This window comes from Myotis nattereri, assembly GCF_964212035.1.
Source record: "Myotis nattereri genome assembly, chromosome: 1".
NCBI classification, from domain to species: domain Eukaryota; kingdom Metazoa; phylum Chordata; class Mammalia; order Chiroptera; family Vespertilionidae; genus Myotis; species Myotis nattereri.
In genome coordinates this window covers 201,528,387-201,549,763 of record NC_138075.1, presented here as the reverse complement: position 1 = coordinate 201,549,763, position 21,377 = coordinate 201,528,387, and the positions used below count along the sequence as shown (strand labels likewise).

The following is a 21,377-nucleotide window of genomic DNA, read 5'->3' as shown; positions in this document are numbered from 1 at the left end:
TTACGGGATGAAAAGGAAGTGCCCTGTACGAAGCTCACTTCACTTATTGATGTGTTGGGGGCAGCCAGGAACACCCCTCCTGTCTTAACGGAAATAATCTGGAATGTGCTATGTTTCAGCTGCTGACAGCCAATTGCTAGGCTTGTCCACCCGCTAGCATATTCTATTCCCTGTGCGTTTAAATTCAATTAAGGCCTGTCTGGTTCATTTAAAATCCAATTTTTGACCTTCCCTATAAAGGTTGCGACAAGCAGGATGATGAAATGTTTAATACTACTTGTCAGTAGCGAATGAACAGGTTTGCTTCCATTTTACAGGAGCTACTGTCCCCAAATTGATGCTGTCCCCAAATTGATGTTCCTTGTGTTACATTGAAGATGCAGATGAAAACCCAGTATGATGCCTTATGCCATCGCTGGCAGGCATTTACAATGTGAGAATTCTCTAGCAGGCCTCTAAAATGTTCCTGGGCCATCATGGACTTAGTTTATTTGAGACAAAATGTGGGAGGAAGCAATGCAGAGTATGTGCCCCTAGCCTCCAGGATGGCTGACTGTCCTGCTGTGCCTGGAAATGTCCCAGTTTGGGTAGTGAAAGTCCCATCTCCTGGAAAATGCCTCAGTCCTAAGCAAACTGGATGGTTAGCCATCCTGTTGGCACTGTTCCATTTCATCACTAAAAAATGATTGTGAACCCGAAAAGCAAGAGAATGAACATGGGTTGTGTGCCAGGTACGTACCAGGCATGGGACTGGGTTCTCTTCATCCAGAGCCAAAATATCTCAAGTTGAATACTGGCTCTGCCACTTATTAGCCAGGTAACTCTGGGCAAGTTCCTTAGTCCCTCCGTGCCTGTTTCCTCATCTGTAAGATGGGGACAAGAATAATTCCCAAGTGGTTATGATGATTAAGTGAATTCTCTGTAAAGCTCTTAGAACTATGCCAGCACCACACAGTATGTGGTGTGTGTGTTTGAATTTAATAAAACATTTGCTCCCTCCCCTCCCCCACCCCAATAATAGCTGCACGGTAAGATGTGGTCTTCCTTTTGTAAGTAAGGAAACTGCACTGAGGTTGCAATCAGAGGTGGGAATGGTGGCGTGTGGATGTGTAGTCCCACTTGCATTGCTGTTTCTAAGATGCGAATGTTCCTCTTTGTGTTCCTAGGCCTATGTGAACCTCCTTTTCTGGTACCAGTTCTTTTGTGGGTTTTCAGGAACATCCATGACTGACTATTGGGTTTTGATCTTCTTCAACCTCCTTTTCACATCTGCCCCTCCCGTCATCTATGGTGTTTTGGAGAAAGACGTGTCTGCAGAGACCCTTGTGCAGCTGCCTGAACTTTACAAGAGTGGCCAGGAGTCAGAGGTAGGTGCTAAAGCCAAGACGCTTAGAACAATGCACACCCGTTGTCAGAGTTGGCGTTTTTCAGGCAGCCCAGCTCCAATATTGTGATACATGCAGAACTATTCAAATCAGCTGGTTATTTCAGATTTCTGCTAACAGCAAATATTAAATTATTCACTTTTGAGGTGAACAGAGGTAAAATTATGAAAGACCTTAAGTACTTAGAAGAGAGCAAATCCAGTGTTTAGACCTTATAGCTAATAATATGTAGTATTTACTAAACTCCACTCTGCCCTTTATTGTGCAAACCACTAAACATTCCTGTCTCATTTATCTCAGAAAACACTCTGAGAGAGAACCTGGTGTTGTTCCCATTCTAAGATGAAGAATCTGAACTTCAATGGGGTTAAGTAATTTTTCCCAAAACTTCACAGTTAGAAAATGGCAGAGCCAGTGCGAGACCCCTTCTCAATCTGGTTCCAAAGCCAAAGTTAAATCCTCCAGGTTCCACTGTCACATAAACCTGGAGAGTGATCTTAATGGCACCCTCCCCCTAAAACCATGCCCCGCCTCCACTTTATTGATGTTATGGTCCTACCGATTTACCAGTGACATGTCACTTATACCTGTCTCCCTTTCCACCCTTCCATCACTGCCCTGCTGTCTCTTAGAATATTACAGTTGCCAATTGAGTTAGCTGTCACAACTCTTTTCTTTCTAATTCATCTTTCACAAAATTGATAACAATCAATATTAAGATTGCACTTACAAGCATTTATGTCATGCCTCCTGTATACCAGGCCCTGTTGTAAGTGTATAACATACATAAATCTAATCCTCAAAATGACCCTGCAAGATAGATGCTATCATTATCCACATTGTAGGTGAGGAAAGCCAGGCACAGGGAGGCACCTTAAATATCTGCCCAAGTCCCAGGGCTAGCGTGCAGTGCAGGTGAACCCGGCTCCTGAGCCCATGGAGTCTACCGCTAATGCTTTGCTGCAGAAAGAACACCGATGCTATCTTTAGTCCTTGGGTTTCCCCCAACACAAACACCACAGTTAGTGCCAGAAATGCAGAGTGCTCTCACAATCGCACTGGCAGGATCACGGAACTGAGGTGGACCAGGAACCTAAAGACACCTGCTGAGTGGGATCAGTCCAGATACTCTAATCTTGAGAAGAGGATTCTGTTAGTGAAGACTGTTTTAGTTGCAAGTGACAAAAAACCAACTCAAGTTGGCTTAATGAGAAAGGGAAATTAATTGTCTCATATATTACAAAATCCAGATGTAATGGTAACAGAACACTATTATTCTTAAAGCAGCTGAAAATGTCCTCATTTATAGTTATGTTATAACTCATTGGCCAATGTGGAGTCCCAGGCCTTTCCCTGTGTTTTATCACTGTGGCGAGAATGTTTTCTCATCGACTAGACTTGGGGCGTGTATCTTTCCTCATTAGGGCTGGACCACATGGTCAGGTTTGGCAAGAAGGGTTTTCTGTGGAAGAACTGGACAGGCAGGAGTGAGACTCACCAGATGAAATCTGTATGTTGGCCTTCTGTTGCTGTTCTTGAAATGGTGACACAGATCAGCACGTTAGAAATTATGGGTTATGTTTAGCCTGAGTTTAAATTCTGTTTCTGTGGTGTGTGACCTTTGTCGGTTATTTAACTTGCCTGCCCTTCAGTCTCTTTATAGAGATGGTGTGAGAATTAAGTAAGATAGTATGTGTACAAGTTCTAGCTCTCAATATTGTTATATGTTATACCCCCAGATTAACTAGAAATTTGGGGAAACCCCATATTAAAAATAATGTGCTAATTTTCATTAGTCCAACTTCATTGTGGCTTGAACTGCCTTTCCAGATGGGAGAGTGCTTTCATGTCCATAGGTTATGTGAAGGAGTCAACACAGGAGAAATCACACAATCAGCTTTCTGAGAAGAAATCCTTATGATCCTTCCATGTTGTCCATTCAGATCAAATAGCAACTTGGGGTTTTCCTAAATGAGTCCAATCTGACTTAAAGTTCAAAGCCAGGATGCAGGAATGTGTGGTTGATATTAATGAAAGTTGTCCTGTACCCAGGGGAGAATGAGAGGTGAGGGAGGGCCCTTCAGAATGTTTATAGCTGGTGTTTTAAAAGCCCATTTGTATAAGCTGAAGATTATAATTTGTCCTTATCCTTGAAAGAGTTGAGATTATTGTTTCCTGTTGTTGAACCCTGTTATCAATCCTTTGCACACATTGTTCTCCTGAGCTGGCCAGTTGTATAATACATGATAATAGGCAGATTCCAGCATGTGGCTACTGGTAAAAGGTCATTGACTTCATTGACTTGACCTTCCAGAAGAGTTGTCCTTTCCTTGAACTTGGCCTCCAAACAAATTCTGTTTTATGCTTGGGCCATTTCCTGTCTCCAGTGTCATGAAATATACTCTCCAGGTTATAGAATCTCTCTCCTGCAGTCGAAGGCTTCCCTTCCAAGAAGCGGTTGTCTCTACCCATCTGTCATCACCCTCACAGCCTTCCTTTCTGGCTTTAACTTCAGGTCCAGATTTTGCCTTTTGGTTTCCAGGAGATCTCATGAGTTATTTCCTTCAGCCTCCCATTTATCTTACTGTTGACCCTTCTCTCTCCACTTCCTGTGGTCCCTTTACTCACGTAAGTGTAGAGAAACTTTTTTTTTAACTTTTTGCTCTAAGTTTTTTGAGCAGCCTCTGTTTCCCCAGAAGCACGAAGTTGTATTTAACTTACTCCCAAATTGTCTCTCTTGTCCCGTGGCATTTTGGTTGACCCTTTGACTCTGCTGTGTTCTCTCCCACCATTGGATTGTGCTTCTACTTAAATTTTATAGACACTGGGATGAAGGAAGGCAGGTCAAAGATTCCATCATTTCCAATGAGGAAATAGTAAAAGGAGGTACAGGGAAAAGCAGGCTGGAAACAATGAATCTCCATTGTTGGATTTTCCAAAGGACAAAGAGATAAAAAAGGATAGATGTAAAAAGTGCAAGTGTAGTCTTTTGAAGAGTGGAAGGAAGTATATGGAGAATTTGTACATTTATAAAGCTTCAGGAGACAATTAGATATTTTCAAGGAAATTTTAGCCTCTTTTAATGAAACTAAGGACATGTTAACAAAATAAAAGGCTAGCTCAGGGATATGCTACATGTGATGCCATTTTTGTCTGTGGCCGATATCACTGATAAACTATAATGTCCTACCCTTTCCACTGGGTCTGAGAGCAGCCTCAGAATCCTTCTGCACACACATTACCATTCAATCCAAGTTGGCTCTTGTGACTACTTGATCAAGTGTCTCTCCTTGATCTTTCCGTTTCTTTCTATAAGCTTCTGGTAAGAAGCACATGATAAGTTAGAGTAGTATATTACTCGAACAAATATTTGTGAAGTACTTGCTCTGTGCCAGGTACTGTTTTAAACATTTGAATAAAAGAACCAAAATCCCACTCTATAAAACTTGTATTCTGTTGAGAAGACCAGAAAACCACTGTGTAAACAAATAAGATTATTTTGTATAGTGATGAGAGACTTCTAAGGATGCCATGGTAGGAAATGATTGAGTGGGCATTACTTTTAGACTGGTCTGGAATGCCTCTCTGAGGAAGTGATATTTGAGCTAGGATATGAATAGTGAAGGACTGGTCATGTGGGAGGTCCAGGACAAAGGATTTCTGGTAGAGAAAATAGCACTGGTGAAGACTAAAAAAACAATGGATTTGATATGTTTGAGGAACAGAATGAAGTTTGTGTGGTGAGAGCATGGGAATGAGGATAAGAATTGTAGGGGTGACCCTGGAGAGCAGGGACGCCAGTGGGCAGATCATGCAGGACATTATAGGCCATGGGAAGGAGCTTAGATTGTATTGGAAATGCAGTGCAAGGTGATTGGAAGAGGTCACTTTGATTGCCGGGAGCCGGTCCATGCTTGCTGTTTCAAGGGACCTGGCATATATGGCATACTGTTCTTAATATGTTTTCTCACTTTCTTGGCACTATGTGTTTTAACTAAGGTCTCTGAGAAAGGTTGTTTCCCCAGGTAGGGATTTTCCCCTGAAGGTAGGGAGGGAATTAAACCTCTTAACTAAGGGCCAGGCGGGTAATTAATCACTTTAACTACGAACAATCATGCTTAAACTACATAATCTTTACTCCCTGGAATGGAGATAAGAAACGCCCTAACCTTTGTAATAGAGATTGATAGGATTGGAATCAACTGGTATAAATACGGATGTAACAAGACAGAAAGAGAGACAGAAATTGGCACAGAACCTACACAGAACGTTCTCTAGAGACAGAAGAACTTCGCTGGAGAGAACATGGCAAAAGATCCTGGACAGAAACTGGCCTCAGAACCTAGAGACAGAACCTAGCGAGAGAACATGGCAAAAGATCCTGGACTGAACCTGACTACAGAAATTGGCAAGAGAACCTGACTAGAACCTGGTGACTGAACCTGGCTGGAGAACCTGGACAGAACCTGGCTGGAGAACCTAGCGAGGGAACATGGCTACAGAACCTGGCTGGAGAACCTGGAGAACCTAGCAAGAGAACATGGACACAGAACCTGGCTGGAGATCCTAAGCAGAACCTCTCTGGAGATCCAGACCAGAACTTGGCTGGAGATCCTGGCTAGGCTGCTGATCAACTGAACGCTGTCTCCATGTCATTCCTTCTTCGCCGACTCCGTCTACACCTTTGGGAACCCCTGGACCTGCTGGGGTCGGACCCCGGCATTTGATTAGTTTGGAAGATGTTATGATCTGATTTATAGTTTTTAAAAACAAATGGCTGTTATGAAAAGATTGGATTAGAGTAAGAGAGGAGGCAAAGAGGCTAGTTAATCGGCTGTCCAGTCATTTATAGATTGATGGTGAATTAGAATGAAGAGTGTAGTAGAGATAGAGAAAAGTAGATAAATTTGTAGACGTTTTTGAAACAGCATTTTCTGATCAATAGGAAATGGAAAGTTAGTATCACTCTCCCTATTTGAGGTAGCTTTATGGTTGATGCAATGACTAAAGCAACACAAGTTTAAGAGTTGCTTCAGGAATTTTTTCACCTGTGCACTTATTCAATATCACCCTATATCCTTCCACCACTATTTACAAATCCCACCTGTTTTTGAATGAACAAATGAAGGAAGAGAGGTTTCTCCCAGAGAAGCAAAAATAAGTACTAGCTTGTATTGTTCCTTAACTCTGCGTGGCCCTTATTAATCTTTCTCCCTCCCTGATATCTGTTTCATTCTCAGGCATACTTACCCCTCACCTTCTGGATCACCTTGTTGGATGCCTTTTATCAAAGCCTGGTCTGCTTCTTTGTGCCTTACTATGTGAGTCTGTGTCCACTCAGAGGGTTTGTTACTAATGAATCGATGATGTTTCTTTGTACTCTGTGGCTGGTACTATCATATAGAATGGCTATATTAGAGCAGATTGCTCATAGAATCAAGTTGATTATTAACTGACTAAATTATACCCCCCCCCAAAAAAATTGATTTTAGATAATGGATTAAATTTGGAAAGAAGTACCTCGGTAAGTCCTCTTTGGTCTCTTTTTGGTTCTGTGCTGCTTGATAATTTTTTTCAATGATTTAAATAAAATTGAAAGTCTGGCAATATAATTGAATGAACCAAAATCGGAGAGGCAAAGCCAGAATATAAAATCTATTTTTAGTGAGTGCTGGGCTAATTCTACCAGGATGACATTAAGAGTATTAAATTTAAGCTCTTATAAACAGTCTCCCCAAAAATAAAAAACCTGTTTTACAGGTAAAGAATGGAAGAAATGTGACTAAGCAAAGAATGTGTACAAATTAATTTATAAAGTTAGGCCAGCATCAAGCACAGAGCAGCATGATATAGCCACTCATCCACACACCCATCCCTGGGAGAGAACAGTAGTTTGATCATGGATGGTGTTAGAATGAAAAAGATGATAGTCTCTAAGTTAACAATTTCTATTCTTTAGTTCTTTATTCAAATAAAATGGCTTGACTTTTCCCAGGTACAACATTCTGGATAAACTGCATTTCAAGAGCAATATAGATAAGGCAATCTGAAGTGTGTTCAGAAAAGAGTAACTAGAATTTTAAAAGATCAGAAAATTGTGTCATATGCGGGATAATTTAAGGCATCAAAAACATATATGTAGGAGAAGAGAGGATATTTAATTACCAGAGATATAAATTCAGGTTAGCCATAATAGCTATTTCAAAGGTTTACAGCTCTGTTAAACAGAACATATTTGATATTTCTCCACACCTTAAAGAGCCAGAAGTATGAGTAGACGTTATCAGGAAGATGGATTATGATTCAGAATAAAGAGAAATTCCAACTGAAAAGTTCACAGATTGGATAGCCTGTCTGAGAGAGAGCCGGCCTCTATTCTAGAAATGTTCAAGTTTATCCTAAATGACCAGTTATTAGGAATATTGTAAAAGGGACTCAGTGCTTGGCTGAGCTGTGGAATAAAGTGATGATGCTCACACCACGAGTGTGCACGACTCCCCAAGATCACCTCCTGTTGTCCACTCTTTGCAGACCTACCAGGGCTCAGACGTTGACATCTTTACGTTTGGAAACCCCCTGAACACAGCTTCTCTGTTCATCATTCTCCTTCATCTGGTCATTGAAAGCAAGAGTTTGGTGAGTGGCTTTTCTGCTTCCGAAGTAGCCCGGAACTTGTTGTGCTTGGGAAAATGTCTTCTATTACAGGGGCCCTGCGGAGCCCTTCATGCCTGGAAGATAAGTGGTAATGAGAAGAGTGATGTCTCCATGGGAGAAGGGATACACAGCTTGTTGATTGTTGATTCTTTGGTGCCATGATGCAGCCAGGAAAGGGGAACACACCTGCCTGGTGCCCTTGGTGGTGTTCACAGTGGAGGGTTCACGGAGGGGTATCAAGGTGGAGCAACAATTACCCACCTATGGCCAGCATTCTTCAAGACCAAGCTGATGCCTTTCAACCCAAATAAAAAGAGGTGTTATGCCGTAATCCTGGTATACTGACTCTAGTTAGTAAGTGATGATTTTATGCTTTTCTCATAATACAAAATAAACGTATTTTTCTCCCTCCAGAATTCCTACCATTTGCTTAAATCTAGGTCTTTTTCGAACTTAGTTGCTGAGTTAATGGTAAAATTAAGTCTTTTCATCAAAATGGTTGCACGGTGGCTCTCTGCAGCAAAACCAAAGTGTGGGGTTCAAACAAGGGGAGCTTTATTGCAAACCTTCCCTCACAGATAAAGCACATCCGCCCACCTCAGGAGCATAAACTACCTCTGTGATTATTATGCTGCTCACTCATCTCCATGGGCATCGTCTCTGCTGTAGTCAAGCTCACTGTCATCTTGTCCTGGACAGCCTCCTTAGTCTTCCCACCTCTGCCCTTGACCTCGCTAGCCCTTCTCTACAAAACAACCAGAATCCTCCGTGGAGACATAAACGCTACCTTTTTGCCCTCCTTTGGTGGAAATCCTTCAGCGGCTTCCCAGTGTACTTGTAATAAAATATAAAAGTCCTAAGATGGCCTGTGAGACTTCATGCAGTGACGCCTCTACATCTCTCTCCAGCCTCATTTCCCCTTATTTGTGGGCTGGATCCACACTGTCTCTCTCTGTTTCTCAGATACATTGAGCTCGTTACCACATCAGAGCCTCAGCATTTACCACATCTTCTGATGGGAATAGTCCTTGTTCCCCTTGGATCCCTGTTCTTCACCCAGCTCCTACGTTATCTGAGATCTCAGCGAAAATGCTACTCCACCGAGAGCCTCTCCCTAGCCATCCAGTTTCCTCATATCATCCTCTTGTTTTATTCATAGCTGTAATAATAGTTTATAATGATTCATTGAATTATGTGATGATCTGATTGATGTTTCTCTTCTGCATTACATTAGCGTCTCTTTGAGGGCCCGGTTCATGTTTCCTTTTTTTTTTTTACCACTGTATACCATTATTTATGACAAGACTGGGACACAGTATGTGCAAAAATATTTGAATGGGTAAATGAATGATTATATGACTAACCCGTGTTTGGGGTCTGTTTACCATCCTGATAGTGATGTATTCCAAACAGGAAGTAGCTGAAGTGAGGTTATAGTTTAAAATGTTGCATGAGCTATTATTAGAAGTGTATATCATGATTTCTAAAGTGGGGCTGAGGATTTTTGGAATCCCTCATTTTGCTTATAACCTACTTATATGCCTCAAGTATAGTAAAAGGTTAATAAATACCAGGTGAGGAGAATAAAGGGAATTCTAGAACTAAAATATTTGACATTGTTTTATCTGTTTAAGTTCATTGTTAAGCAACTCTGTAGGTACTTTTGGTTACTGCCTAGGGCAGTGTCATAAATTCTGACATTTATGAGTGTCCTGAAGGATCTAACACAAAAAGTGAGTTCACTGGTATTGAGCCACAGCAAGCTGCTCTGGCTAAGCTGAGCAAACAGAAAAGTTATTAAAAGTATCTAGAAGAGCCCTGGTAAAACAAAACCAAACCATCCCGAGAAACCAGAGTGGCTCCAGAGATCCGGGAACAGAAACTAGTGGGCAGGCTTGTCGGGATGGTTCTCTGCTCTGAGCTGGCCCCAGTCCTCTCTTTCTGCCCTTGCCTCATTGTGCTCCGAGTTTATGCGGTGGTGACAGAATTATATTCCTTAGCTCCAGTCACAGGCTTCGGCCAGAGGAGGAATGCGTTGCCAAGACTGTGCATAATGCCCGTGTCCTCGTAAGAGGAAGGGAAGTGAAAGCTAAGTGCCAAGGAAAACAGTGGCTTCTTTATAAAGGATGCATCGTTAAAGAATTGTCCCCATGCCAGGAAAAAACGATTTTTTAATGGTTGTTTCTCCCTGGCGTAAGAACCAAATTGTTTCTAATGCTCAGGGCCTTTTCAATGAGTCAGCCATTCTAAGACCAGGAATCGGTTTCCCTTCCCCTATTGCTCACCATGTCATTGTCACCTCCCACCTCCCTGTTGGTTTTTACCCAATTTCCCTTGACCTTAACTTCCTTGTACCAATTTATTTCATGTGTCAGCTCCATCAAGGCACTGTCTCACTTGCCAAAGCCCATGTTAACTTTCGGGCAGTAGGCTCAATGGAAAGGAAGGCCATTTGAGAAAGAAAGAAGACATCATTGTTTTAGAGGCATGAAGAGCTTATGGATTTAGCCTATATTTTCTAAGCAGTTTTTACATTTTACCCCCCCTCCCCCCCAAAAAAAGCAGTCTTTGTGACTTTTGAAGATATCAACCATGGGAAAATACTTGGCAAGATTAGGTGTGAAGGAGAAAATTGGCTCTTGTTTTGGAAAGTATAACGGTGGGAAAATAACAAAGATTAATAAAAGGCAGTGCTTTCCCCAAAAGCATACAGCACCAAGGCGTACACTGTGATTTAGGCAGGACTGTATGTGCATTGCACTAAACAACACTGGATGCTACATAATGCGAAGGTGTTTTCTCCTCATACTTCAGATTGTATCAAAGAGGGGCTATTCTGTTTTATCACAACAGTTCTCGCTAATTTCCTATTGTAACAAAAACAGACCAGCCTCCAGACTCAGGACTATTAATACAGGTAATGCTAATGTTATATTTAAGGTAGAAATCTGCTTATTTTTTCTAAATAAAGTTAATTAAATAGTGAGCCATTTTTGAGAAAAAATATTTTAAAAAATAATATTGCAGGCTATACATGAATATGAAGGTAGCTAGGTTATGCTGTGATCCACAGAGATTTATTTCTTGCATATGTAACATTAATTAAGGTTCTAGACAGCTCTAGAGCAATTGTCCTGAGGGGTGGCTCTAAGACCCGGCTGAGTCTTGGAGCTCTACCTTCTGGAACTGTCCCCAATGGGAACTTCTTGGTCAAAATGGAAGGAAAGGAGACAGCATAGAAAATTGTGCACCAGTTCTTCCCTGCTTCTGACCTCAAAGTTGTGCATGTCCCTTCCACTCACATTTCAATGGTCAAAGCAAGACAGGCGGCCAGGCTTACTTTTGAGGGAATGGGAGAAGTACAATCCTTCCGAATGCTTATTTGCAGAAAAGAATGAGAATATTGGTGCACAACAGTAATAACCATCACAATGTGAATGGATAAAGTTTGCGGCTCACTGAATTAAAGTATTACCTTAATGAAGAAACAGACTAATGAGTGAGACTATATGAAAAAAAAATTAATGAGAAAATCCAAATACCTCATGGTTTGTGGATAATACAGAATAAACTAGTGCCCGGCTGGTGTAGTTCAGTGACTGAGCGTCGACCTATGAACCAGGAGGTCACGGTTCGATTCCCAGTCAGGGCACATGTCCCAGTTGTGGGCTCGATCCCTAGTGTGGGGCATGCAGGAGGCAGCCGATCAATGATTCTCTCTCATCATTGATGTTTCTGTCTCTCTCTACCTTCCCTTCCTCTCTGAAATCAATAATAATGTATCTTTAAAAAAAAAAGAACCAAAATAAACTAGTCATCAGAATTACCTTTTGGCACTTGACTTAGTTTTTCACAATTTAAATAGGGATACCAGCTGTTCATGAAAGATGCTGTTATCTTAACGCTTCAGTATTTTTGTGTTTTGTTTGTTGAGGTGTCACCCCATTCACCTACTGCCTAGACATGTTGTCTCTACAACGCAGCTGCAAAACCCTGCGAGCCAGCGTTCATTTCCCCTGTGCTTCTTGTCTTGCAGACTTGGATCCACGTGCTGGTCATCGTTGGTAGCATCTTGTCTTATTTCCTCTTTGCCTTGGCTTTTGGAGCCATGTGTGTCACTTGCAACCCACCCTCCAACCCCTACTGGATGATGCAGGAGCACCTGCTGGACCCAGTGTTCTACCTAGTCTGTGTCCTCACAGTCTGCCTTGCTCTTCTTCCCAGGTATGGTACTTGTTTTGTCACCAAGAGCATACGTGAAATCACAGCCCTCGATTCCCCACGCAACTGCTAAGAATGGATGATAGACTATCCAGTCAGCAGTGAAGAAGTCGGTCTGTCTTCTAGTTAAAATATTGTTTTTAACTGTTTTACCAGAGAACAAAAGTGACGTATGCAAAGGGAAGGTTTGTTTCTCATGGAAAACTCCAATCTGGTTGACAGTCCAGTCCACCCGATAGGGCATCTTTGCTGGTTATCCAAGGACTTAGATGCTTTCCTGTCTTTTTGTTCTGCCATCTCCCAATCCTCGTAAACACTTAAAACCACACAACTTTTCTTCCTTATTTGACTTCAGTTATTGTTCCCCTTTTAGGTGATTTCTGATATGGCATGGGATGAAAATGGCTCAGAAGTATGCATGGGTTTTTAATCTATAGATTCTTTAAAGTCTGTTACAGCTCTTCTTCTTACAGTTTTATAAAATCTGTTTAGCTGAAAACACTATAGAAATAGTTGTTTTATATTTTTAAACATGATATCAGAGTCAAAATGGTGATTTCATATTATTCTCTAACAGGGTTGACAAACTGTGACTCACAGATCCAATCTGGCCTGCTGCCTGATTTTATAAATAACGTATTATTGGAACATGGCCATGCTCATTAATGACTGTCTGTGGCTGCTTCTGCTCTACGGCACAGTTGAATAGTTGCAGCAAAGGCTGAATGGCTTCCAAAGCCTGCACTATCACTACCGAGGCCATTGGAAGAAGTTTGCCAACCCTGATCTGTAACACCATCATCAAGCACAACGGCCACAAACCTTTTTTGCTAATGGACATCCCTTCTAGAAATGCACAAGGAAACCCACCTGAGTCATTCTGCGGTGGTTGCAGTCGCATACTTAACAATTCCTCTCAAACGGAAGTGCTTCTGTAGTGTTCACTGTTATTCCCAGCTCTAAGATTTAAAATACTGACAAGATGAACTTGTAGAATTTATGAAGAAACAATTACTTTAAAGTTATAGCCTTCAGAAATTCCTTCAAGAGTATTACCATTAAAATTCTAATATTGCTGGGGTAGGCTGAAAAAATGACCCCCCTAAAAAGATATCCATGCCCTAATCGTTAGGACCTATAAGTATTACCTTATGTAGCAAAAGTGGTCTTGGCAGATGTGATCATGTTGAGGGTGTTGAGACGGGGAGAACATCCTGTATTAGCTGCGTGGGCCCTAAATGAAATAGCAAGTGTCCTTATAAGAGAGAGGCAGAAGGAGATCTGACCAGAGGAAAGAGGAGAAGGCACTGTGACCAGGGAGCCAGAGGTTCCTTCGCCATAAACCCAGGCATGCTGACAGCCCCTGGGAGCCGGAAGAAGCAAGGAGTGGATCCTCCAGAGGGAGCATGGGCCTTCTGGAACATTCATGTTGGCCCAGTGAAAGTGTTTTCAGAAGCCCCAGCCTTCAGAACTATGAGAGAATAAATTGTTGTTGTTCTAAGCCGCTAAGTTTGTGGTAACTTGTTAACAGCAGCCACAGGAAACATGTAAGTTTTGCTACTAGGAAGATGGGTGCTGCTATAACAAATACTCAAAAATGTGCAAGTGGCTTTGAAATTGGGTACTGGGCAGGGACTGGAAGAATTTTGAGGCACGTCATAGAGAAATACGGGACTTCCTAAACAGACTAAGATAGAAATATGGACATCGGTGCTTGCTGGTGAGGACTCAGAAGAAAGTGAGAAAGCATGATAGGGAAAACCTAGAAAATACATATATTATCATAAACAGGACATTGCTAGAAATGTGAGAGTTAAAGGCACTGCTGGCGAAGACGCAAAATGAAATTAGGAACAAGTTATTGGAAATTTAAGGTAAATGGATCCTGGCAATACGGCAGCAGAAAATGTAGCGGAAAAACATGACTATTATGTGGAAAGCAGACTTTATAAATTGTGAACTTGATTATTTAGCTGAGGAGATTTCCAAGCAAAGTGTTGAAGGTCTGGCCTGGTTTTTTCTTGTTGCTTATGATAAACTGTGAGAGAAAAGAGATGAAGGAAGATCTACTGAAGTTAAAAGGAAATAGATTTAGGAAATCCTCAGCCTACCCATATTTCGGAAGTTGCTAAAATCAGGAGACTGATTCTTTGGAGTATGCTCTAGAGAGGCCAAGAGTATGGCTGGACGACCTTTTGCCAGAGATTAGGAGTGTGACTCATGGATCCCTCTACCACAGTGGTTCTCAACCTTCCTAATGCTGCGACCCTTTAATACAGTTCCTCATGTTGTGGTGACCCCCAACCATGAAATTATTTTTGTTGCTACGTCATAACTGTAATTATGCTACTCTTATGAATTGTAATGTAAATATCTGGTATGCAGGATGTATTTTCCTTGTTACAAATTGAACATAATTAAAGCACAGTTATTAATCACAAAAACAATATGTAATTATATGTGTTTTCCGATGGTCTTAGGCGACCCCTGTGAAAGGGTCGTTTGACCCCCAAAGGGGTTGCGACCCACAGGTTGAGAACCGCTGCTCTACCATCTCTACAGCCTTCAAGAGAGGAGATGGGATTATACAGGAAAGATCTGTGGAAGACCCTCTTATCTAATGGCATAGATCCCCATGACATACACTGGTGACCCACAAGGCTTTTGAGAATGCTCTAACAGCATAAATACTGCCAGCTGCAGGACGAGTTTGTGGTAATTGGTTACCGTAGCTGTAAGCCATTCATAGCTAACATTTTTTTTGAACACTTGCTATGTGCCAACTCTGCCTGCTTTACATGTACTTTCTTATTTAACCTAACATTACACCTATGATGCAGCACTGTTGGTATCTCTACTATTATACATTTTTGTTTATTTGTTTAACAAGCACTCATAGGCACTCACTACTTCTTAAGTGCTTTACAAATATTAAATTATTTAATATTGTTGTCATTTCTATTTTACATTTTGCTTATCCTCCCCCTTTACCCCAAGGGGGCCACCAGACCACCCTTCTACTAGTTCTAATTGGTGAGTATTTTTTGTGTCCTCTGATGCATTTGAGGTGAAGGTAATTCCGTGATGCTTTTTGTAACCTAGGTTTATCTACCGAGTTCTTCAGGGATCCCTTTTTCCGTCTCCACTCCTGAGGGCTAAGCACTTGGACAGACTGACTCCAGAGGAGAGGACTGAAGCCCTCAAGAAGTGGAGAGGGGCTGGAAAGATGGGTCAAGCGACGTCTAAGTGTGCTGACCACTCAGCTGCCAAGTCAGAGAGAGGAGCCATGAGCGGCCCTTCTGTTGTCTTTGCCATGATGTCAGCAACTTCTTGTGCTGCTGAGCACGGAAATGTACGTGAAACTGCCTTGGACTCAGACTGTTGTGAAACTAAGACCTCATGGTTGGCTGGACCCTCAAAGGGTTAAAAAGGCAGGATACCCTCTTTGGAGTTGCAACGATCCCTTCGAGTTCGGAAGAGGACTTTGAAGAGGCACCTCTACCAAGCAGGAATGACTCGGATTTCCCTTAAGGGTCATGAATATGTGACTGGTCTGAAAAAGCCAATGTGATGACCTTGCTGGTATGTTCACAGATGCATTTGTAAGAGAGGATAGGGTTTGACCTAGACAGAGTTTAGGGAATTAAAGTATTTAATTCAGAATCAAATGTTTTTATGAAACATTTTGGATTTTAAGAGAGCATTTTAATTGTCTTAGGCATATAAGTGTTTTCACTATTTGAGATATATTTATTTTACTGTGAGACCTCAGATTTCAGAGAAATGCTTTAACTGAGCAGACTCCAATCTGATTTGATTTTTTTTTAAGAAAAAAAAAAAAGTAGTTGGATTGATTAGTTGGAATTCAGAGAGTTCCACATGAAGAAAGAAAAAGTTATAAATGGCTAATTTCCAGAGGAAAAAAGTTACAAGAGCCCTTTAAACAACAATGTACCTAAAATAGAATAATAGAATATAGTTAGTTATTAATAGCTTTTTATTTCCTGAGGTGTTTTTGGTCTTCTGACTGAAGATGCTTAGGCATACCTCTCTGTGCATTTCAGTGTTCTCCTGCGGTGGAGCCTTCATTGGGAAGGGGCAAGGGGGAGGCTAGGCCTCCATCAGGTAACGGGTCGACCTGTGTGCAGATGTTCATTGGGGAACAGAAGCCATGGGTGAGACACAGAATCAGCTGAGCCCGTGGGCCATTTGGCAATATCCTGTCATATCCTAAAACTGACAATGGCCTGATCAAGATGAGACAATCAATTTCAAAACAATCATCAAGAGACTATTTGAGAGTTCATAGTCCTTGCAATGCCATACAACTTTTTGGGGCTTGTAACCTCTAAAAATGAGCTAGGAATTGAGACTAGGACAGGTGGTTCTCAGGATTCCATGAGGTTCTTAGAAAAATTTGTATTTTAATACATTTTAGAACAGAAATATCTATTGCAGGTTAACTGCTGTTGCAAATCATGTATGCTGGAACAAGAAACTAGTTTATACCAAATAAGGCCAGTTGTAAAATCATGTATTCTTGTTGAGTTCTTTTAAAATTCTACATCAGTTCATCTGAAAATTGTCAGCCACCAATCACCCAGAATTCCCTTCATGAAATCTCCATGCTAATGTTTTGTTTCTTTATCAAAGTTGTCTTAATGACTATTAAACTATTATTCTCAGGACTTTATCTTCTACCTGCTGCCTACTGTCCTATTTTTGTAGCCTTCTGATATTATTGTAAACAGTCTTTTATATAGACCAATTTCCAGAACTTTCAAAATCCCACATAGCTAATGGAAGTTGCTTTCTGCTTCCTTATAGATTTTTATTTTAAATAAACTGTTTAATAAATAATGTGATACAAAACTGTCATCACTCCTGTGGATACTCACTGAATCCAACTGTAATTGGTACCAGAACTTAGAAGGAAAATCTCTAAGTACACCTTTTACCAGAATATTGTTTGGGCTTTTTCTTATACGGAAAAATCTATGATGTTATATCACTTGTTATCCTCATAGTAGCTGGCATTCATTCCCTGAGATAAATCTTCTGATAAATAAAAAATTAGAAATATTTTCTCTAATAAATAAAGTTTTAGAATCTAATGATAAAGGAATGAGCCAAAAAGACTAAGAAAAACTGTCAAGTATCTGTACTTATGAGTAGATGAAACTCTGGAGTGTTCATGTGATGGGGCCACAATTCCTTGATTCCAAAATCCCAAGAACACTGAATACTGATTTTTTTAAATAAATTAGTTAAAAACTCAATGCCCTGAACAGAAGTGAAGCTATCATGTACTTAATATAATCTTTATATATTTGCTACAAAAATTGTATTTTCTTTCTGGATGTTAAAGTGTATTTTTAAATTTTTGACAAATTCTGGGTTCTTAAATACCATCTGCCTCCCAGATGAAAAGGAACTGGGATCTGTTCTAAGCCTTTAAATGGTCTCATTTACAAGTAAAAAACTCTTACACAGGTTACCCAAGCTGATGTGAACTGTTGCATTTCGGTATTGAACGTTTTTCACCAAAATTTGAGAAATTAACATAATTGCTCCTAGAAGCCAAAGAAACGTGCTTAATAGTATACATTTGGGGATGCAATTTTACCCCAAAAGACTTACGAAAGAATTGGATCCATTTCCTGAAATGTACTCTAGACATTAAAAATCCTTACACTCTTACCAGGGCTACAGTTTTTGTTGGATGCTCAATGGGTAATTTGAGAGTATTAGCAACCCTAATTCCAGACTAATCAAGGCGTTATCTGTCCCGTAAAGTAAAAGAGCACGTTCCTGTGAAAGTCCAATAGAAGACAGGTATTTTGACTGGGGAGAAATTGGGTGCCAACTATTATATTGGGAAAGACAATTTTCTGGGACATACTATCCATGCTCCACACACATAAAAAAAGAGAGTATACTATTTTATTTGTACTAATGGTTATTTAAAATAAGTACAACATGTACATTTCACTGAACATCAGTTGAGCAAGGCTAAAAGTCATTACATTAAGTATGTACCTACAACTATAACAAAACGAAACTGACCCATATTCTTCAACTTCCATACAGTTGTGACCAAAATTCAATTGCTGGATGTCACATTCTCAATACATTTATACAAACTACAGAACAAGCGATGAATAACATGGAAAGTGTCAAGACAACTTTTTGGATTTCAAATATGTGTGCACGTAGAAAAGAGTACAAAAATACATGTATAAAACTGCAGGTAGTCTCTATGTGGAATGCGGAGGCAGTCCAGGTTGCTGGTGGAGCTTAGTAGGGAATCCTACTTGTTCCAAAGGCATTTGGATGTTGCAAAAATGGGTGCCTGACTGACTAAATTAGGTGCAGGTGATGACTTGTGTTCTGAAGCTTTTTAGTGTGGAAAAAATAACCACTAATCACTAAACATATTGAGGTGGGTAAAGTGGCCTAGTGCTTAAAAGCATCTTTAAATTTTTGCTTTAATTATCGATGGGAAGAACTGGCAACACCAGATATTAAACATCTTTCAGGGAAAATTACAAAATGTTATGCAAAGCTTTCCTGTGCTTTGAGATACATGTCTGTACTTCATTGGTATGGACAAACTGGAAAATATTTCATGGGGTAAGGTGCAATTTAATTTTTTTTTTTAAATTGCATCTCTGCAGTCTAAGGCAAGTTCTCCTTTGGCAAAGTAGAATCTCAAATTCAATTGTCACATAGGGGGATCCAAATAAAAATACTGTCCATGGATATTTTCCTAGTTTTTGAGATCTCAGACACTGAACAAACCCCAGCTATAGGGAAAGTTCTGTGGGGACTTTTCTGCCACATTACCACCGTGGCTGAAATGCAGAACACGCAGCCCTCCCATGTCAGTGCTCACTGTGACGTCTAAAGAGCTCTGTGTTCCGTGTGTCTTGCTGCTGCAGCGACCTACAGGGATGCTACTTGTCTGTCGCCTCTGTCTTTCATCAGTGCTCCACATTTTAAAGACTTGAGAAGAGTCATAGTCAATAACTTAAGCATGTAAATTATCTTGGCTTTTAATAAATCAAAAGCAAGTCACCAAGGTTTACATGAAAGTTGCCACTAAGCTATTGTACTTGAGAAACAAAAGCTGGCAAAGACTGGTCAGCCTGCATCTCAGCGTCCTTTTTTTGTGACTGGATAAGAGGGAACTTTATAACTGTTGCCCTGGCGCCTGCATTACCCTCACTCTCCAGGGCCGGCAATTTCGCACTAGTGGTCAAGGTTAGGCTGACAAAACAAAATAAGCTTTGCTTTAAAAAAAAAAAAAAAAAAAAAAAAAAAAAAAGACTTTCATCGAACTTGAAGAAAGAAAAATAAAGCTGAAAAATAAAGCTGAATAACATTAGCCTGAAACAAGCATGGAGGCGTGCAGTGCACTGCCCAGCACCCCTGTCCCTGTGCCCAGGGAGTGCTTTTCTGTACAGCTGTTTGCAGAAAGTGCTCCACAGCCAAGACCCCGTTTTCTCTGAGTGTCGCTGGCCACGTCTCTGGTCATCTTTGGAATCAGTTTAGGAGGAAGGTGTGAATGTATATTTGTCTCTCAATCCACTTGGTGAAGTAGGACACATTGCTGTAAACTCCAGGCCCCAGGACTTTGGAAAAGCAGACGGAGCCCCATGAAGTTAGGCCAAACAACGTCCACTGTCCTCCAGGCTGCTCACAAACAAGCGGCCCGCCGCTGTCCCCCTGTAATGAATAGCAGGGAACATTAGTCACGGGTATTTCAGAGCCCTAACGGTGTGCATGTTATCCTGAGGGTACACTACAGCCGAGCCCAGCTTAACCAACCTTTGGGGAAATTTCCACAAAGCTTTTATCATCAACGTGTGGAGGGACATGCTCTCCACTCCATAAACGGAACTTCCAAATGGACATTTTAAAGTCTAAAAGGATAGGGATGGCTTGGGAAAAGACTATTTTTTTCTGTGAAATCAGAAGACATTTGTCAGTCATTTCCCGTACTTATCAAAATGTGTCATATTTCTTAAAAGTATTGTATCAGAATCAATTCTCTCATAACCACATTCTTTAACTTTGACCCATTTTATAAATGTAGAAAGTACCCAACATGGAACTTACCACGTTCAAGATTCTGACTACGTGAATGAATGCATTAAGTAAAATACACTCAGGGACCACATACTGCATTTCTTAATAGTTCCTAGGACCTTGGCAATTAGCATACTTGAATGGAAAATACCACATAAGAATTATTTACCATAAGGTATTTCATTTCTTTATAATCTATATTCCATATGAATAGAGATTTTCATTCTTGATACTTAAGTTTAGGTGTTGCACTTGACACATAGTCGGTTCTTTTGCCACATATAATCAATCTTAAGACACAACAACTTTAGAAAGTTAATATTTGTTACATCTGAAAGATCAGAGTAGGTTAGAGGGTGTATTCTGCAGCGCCTCAAAAGAAAAGGATTGATACCTGAGAAAATAAGGAAGCAAATATGGTGGAAATTTACAAATACTCCTCGCACTGCAAGAGTTTCAAACTTGGAAGTATATCTATGCTCATTCCCACTTGGCGACATTGAAGAACAACGGTAATCATGTTTACTGATACTTTTCTGAACACTTGCCCTGTATTACCTCGTTTAATCCTCACAAAATCCTTATGTGTTGATGACAGTAATAATGTGATATAATAATTATTATTAAATTTATTTTAGAGATAATAAAAATGAAGCACAACAGGTGTGGAACTTGTTTATTGGCAGGGCTATAATTTAAATTCGGGCAGCCTAGCACCAGGATTCCAACCCTATAATAACTAGGCTAACTTTCTGCTGAGAAATGTCAGTGAATAGGACTGCTGTTAAGCAAAACTGAATTTTTGATTGTGCTGTGAGCTTTTGGGGAGGTGGTGATCTTGACATCATAAATTCCTAATGCCATAAACATAAGTAGTGAGCGTAGACCATGCAAGGGCGTGAATAAATTGTTCTGCCTAAAGAGTCCGATTGGAAAACTTTAAGCAAAATTTACTGGAAATATCAGACATACTCCACAATTTGTATTAGACATACTCCACATTTTTTTCTTCTCCCCTTATATAGG

The 21,377-nt window shown here is 40.6% G+C and overlaps 2 protein-coding genes across 3 annotated transcripts in view; one reads left to right on the top strand and one right to left on the bottom strand.

Annotated features, from left to right (window-relative positions):
* ATP10D (ATPase phospholipid transporting 10D (putative)) overlaps positions 1-17,483 on the top strand; it is a 79,375-nt gene extending 61,892 nt beyond the window's left edge. The window contains exons 19-23 of the mRNA XM_081088351.1: positions 1,167-1,367; positions 6,626-6,706; positions 7,917-8,021; positions 12,076-12,263; positions 15,363-17,483. Of these exons, the coding sequence (XP_080944477.1) occupies positions 1,167-1,367; positions 6,626-6,706; positions 7,917-8,021; positions 12,076-12,263; positions 15,363-15,687 (900 nt within the window). The 3' untranslated portion in view covers positions 15,688-17,483. The remainder of the gene's footprint in view (positions 1-1,166; positions 1,368-6,625; positions 6,707-7,916; positions 8,022-12,075; positions 12,264-15,362) is intronic.
* A 2,322-nt stretch (positions 17,484-19,805) lies between these two features.
* The window catches only part of CORIN (corin, serine peptidase), a gene marked incomplete at both ends in the record, with an annotated part of 202,761 nt that continues 201,189 nt past the window's right edge, over positions 19,806-21,377 (bottom strand). For both annotated transcript variants that reach the window (XM_081088332.1, XM_081088333.1), the window contains one exon: positions 19,806-19,988. In XM_081088332.1, coding sequence (XP_080944458.1) covers positions 19,806-19,988 — 183 coding nt within the window. The remainder of the gene's footprint in view (positions 19,989-21,377) is intronic.